The 2,500-nt window shown below is 46.8% G+C and overlaps 1 protein-coding gene across 1 annotated transcript in view; it reads left to right on the forward strand.

Moving 5' to 3' along the window:
- The first annotated feature begins 280 nt into the window (after nucleotides 1–280).
- Nucleotides 281–2,500, forward strand: part of LOC143292266 (uncharacterized) — a 20,357-nt gene continuing 18,137 nt past the window's right edge. The window contains exons 1-3 of the mRNA XM_076602453.1: nucleotides 281–288; nucleotides 894–978; nucleotides 2,006–2,154. Coding sequence (XP_076458568.1) covers nucleotides 281–288; nucleotides 894–978; nucleotides 2,006–2,154 — 242 coding nt within the window. The remainder of the gene's footprint in view (nucleotides 289–893; nucleotides 979–2,005; nucleotides 2,155–2,500) is intronic.

Consider the following 2,500-nt stretch of genomic DNA (forward strand, 5'->3'; position numbering starts at 1 on the left):
ACTTCACTGAGTACAAAGACACAAGCACAAGCTTCGAGTTTTAAAAGCGTATATTATGATGTAGCTTCACACCTGTTCTGAGAAAACTGTGGAATTTGGCAGGAGTTCAGCTCAGCCTGCAAGCGTCACACATGAATTAATGAAGATGCGGTCCCATTTTTCTTAGCTGTCAAGTCTGTTGAGGGGCTCAGTGCTGGTAAGAACGCCAGTTTCTCCTCTGAGATTCTTCTGCTGGAATCTGGTGGGTGCTGTATTTGCCTCAGAAGTTGGGGAAAGAACGATGAAGAGGTAGTCAAGTGTGTATGAAGGCTAAAGAAACGACAACTGCACAATATGAATGCATTTTCTCATGATAATAATGCCCCATTTTTCTCTACCTCTTCTGTTTGTCTAGAGCTCTGTTTCTGTCTCTTCCCCCTCTGTCTGTATGTCTGTCTGTCTGTTTCTCTCTGTTTTTGTCTCCGTCTTTCTATCTCTGTCTCTCATTCTCTCGCTCTCTTCACCCATTCCTCTCTCCCTCCTTCACTCTCACGCCCCCCCCTCGCCCCCCCCCCCCCCTCTCTCTCTCTCTCTCTCCGTCTTTTCTCTCCAACCACCTTGCACGCTAAAGATTCAACAACAACAACAAAGCCCCATCATTATCATCCTTCTACACTGATTCGTCAAAAGATACCAGCGCAATATAACGACGACAACAACGCCGTCACATACCTCGACTACGGGCACTCATTGGCCGATATAGTTATTGTGGGTGTACTCTTTGCCCCCTACCCCATTGTGTGCCCTCTTGGGCAAACAACCGGGTGGTTGAACCGGTCTGGAGGCCCGGGGGGTCATCCTGTACCCTGTTGTCAGTTCACGTCACTGAGCAGTGTGGTTGTCATCCCCCTCAGTGTCTGGTGTGGAGTGAAGGCTGAGCGAGGGTCGAGATTCAGACTACGTCCGCGTCTTGTTGCCGTGTGTCACGCTGTGCTGAAGGTGTGAAAACATCATTGTTGACGAACAGGTCAAGCAGAGGTGTTATAGTAGGAGTGGACTGGAGGAGGGTTACGCCGACTGTGGAGATTTTGGCTGCTCGCCCCGGACTGTTCAGTGTGTGTGTGTGTGTGTGTGTGTGTGTGTGTGTGTGTGTGTGTGTGTGTGTGTGTGTGTGTGTGTGTGTGTGTGTGTTTCTGTCGTTGACATTATTTGTTTTTTTGTTTTCTTTTTTTATGAGGTAGTGATGGTGGTTGTAATTTAGCTGGCTCTTGTTGTAATTGCTCGATTATTCATTTGTTTGCTTCTCTATTTATACTTTTTTTTCCCCCAATTCATTCATTACTTTATTTCAAGAAGTGGCAATCTGCTAAGAAAACAAACGTTTGGTTGGGCGACTAAGTTGTCTGTCTCTGTCTCTGTGTTTTAGCCATTGAATTGGTTAGACAGTGTCAGTCGGTCAGTCTGTCAGTTAAAACCATTAGTTATTGTTCACAAGTGAATTGGTCAGACATCCCGGCGGTCGGTCAGTTTGTCACTTAAAACCATTAGTTATTATTCATATGTCAGCCAGTGAGTTGGCTGATAAGTTCTTCTTCATCGTTCGTGGGCTGCAACTCCCACGTTCACTCGTATGTACACCAGTGGGCTTTTACGTGTACGACCGTTTTTACCCGCCATGAAGGCAGCCATACTTCGCTTTCGGGGGTGTGCATGCTGGGTATGTTCTTGTTTCCATAACCCACCAGACGCTGACATGGATTACGGGATCTTTAACGTGTGTATTTGATCTTCTGCTTGCATATACACACAAAGGGGGTTCAGGCACTAGCAGGTCTGCACATATGTTGACCTGGGAGACTGGAAAAATCTCCACCCTTTACCCACCAGGACCGAGATCCGAACCCGGGAACCTCAGATTGAAAGTCCAACGCTTTAACCACTCGGCTATTGCGCCCTATGTTAATAAGTGAAGAACACGAAGCACAAGGCCGACAGTTCAAATCTTGGTGTGGGCACGTGCCTCCAGGTGACCCCGGGCAGCGTGGCAGCGTCAGGCCTGAGCGAAGGGGACGTGATCCTGAAGGTGGGCAAGGTGCTGACTGCAGACCTCAGTCACAGGGAGGGTCAGGACCTCATCAAGCGGGCCGGCACCATCCTGCAGCTCACTGTCAACAGGTCAGCTTTATTTTATTTTATTTTGTTTTGCTTCATTTTGTTTCGTATTGTTTTATTTTATTGTAGTTTTATTTTATTTTATTTGTTTCACTTCCTGTCAGTTTGAACAGAAAAGAAAAATAAACTAAGACAGAAAAATGATATTTTGTTTTATTTCGGTTTGTAGACTTTTGTGTATTGCGGGTTTTGTAGTTGTAGTTGTGTTACCTTGCTGACAGCTGTCTGTGAGGGGGATGAGAGGTTGTTCTCGTGATGGTAGGGACTGGGTTTCGGGATTCTGTTGACGGGATTCGTTTGAGGAGGAGCGGGGGGCAGAGGTGGAGGTTTTGTTTTCTCAGTGGCGTGA

The sequence above is a fragment of the Babylonia areolata genome, chromosome 18 (genome assembly GCF_041734735.1).
Source record: "Babylonia areolata isolate BAREFJ2019XMU chromosome 18, ASM4173473v1, whole genome shotgun sequence".
Classification (NCBI taxonomy): Eukaryota; Metazoa; Mollusca; class Gastropoda; order Neogastropoda; family Buccinidae; genus Babylonia; species Babylonia areolata.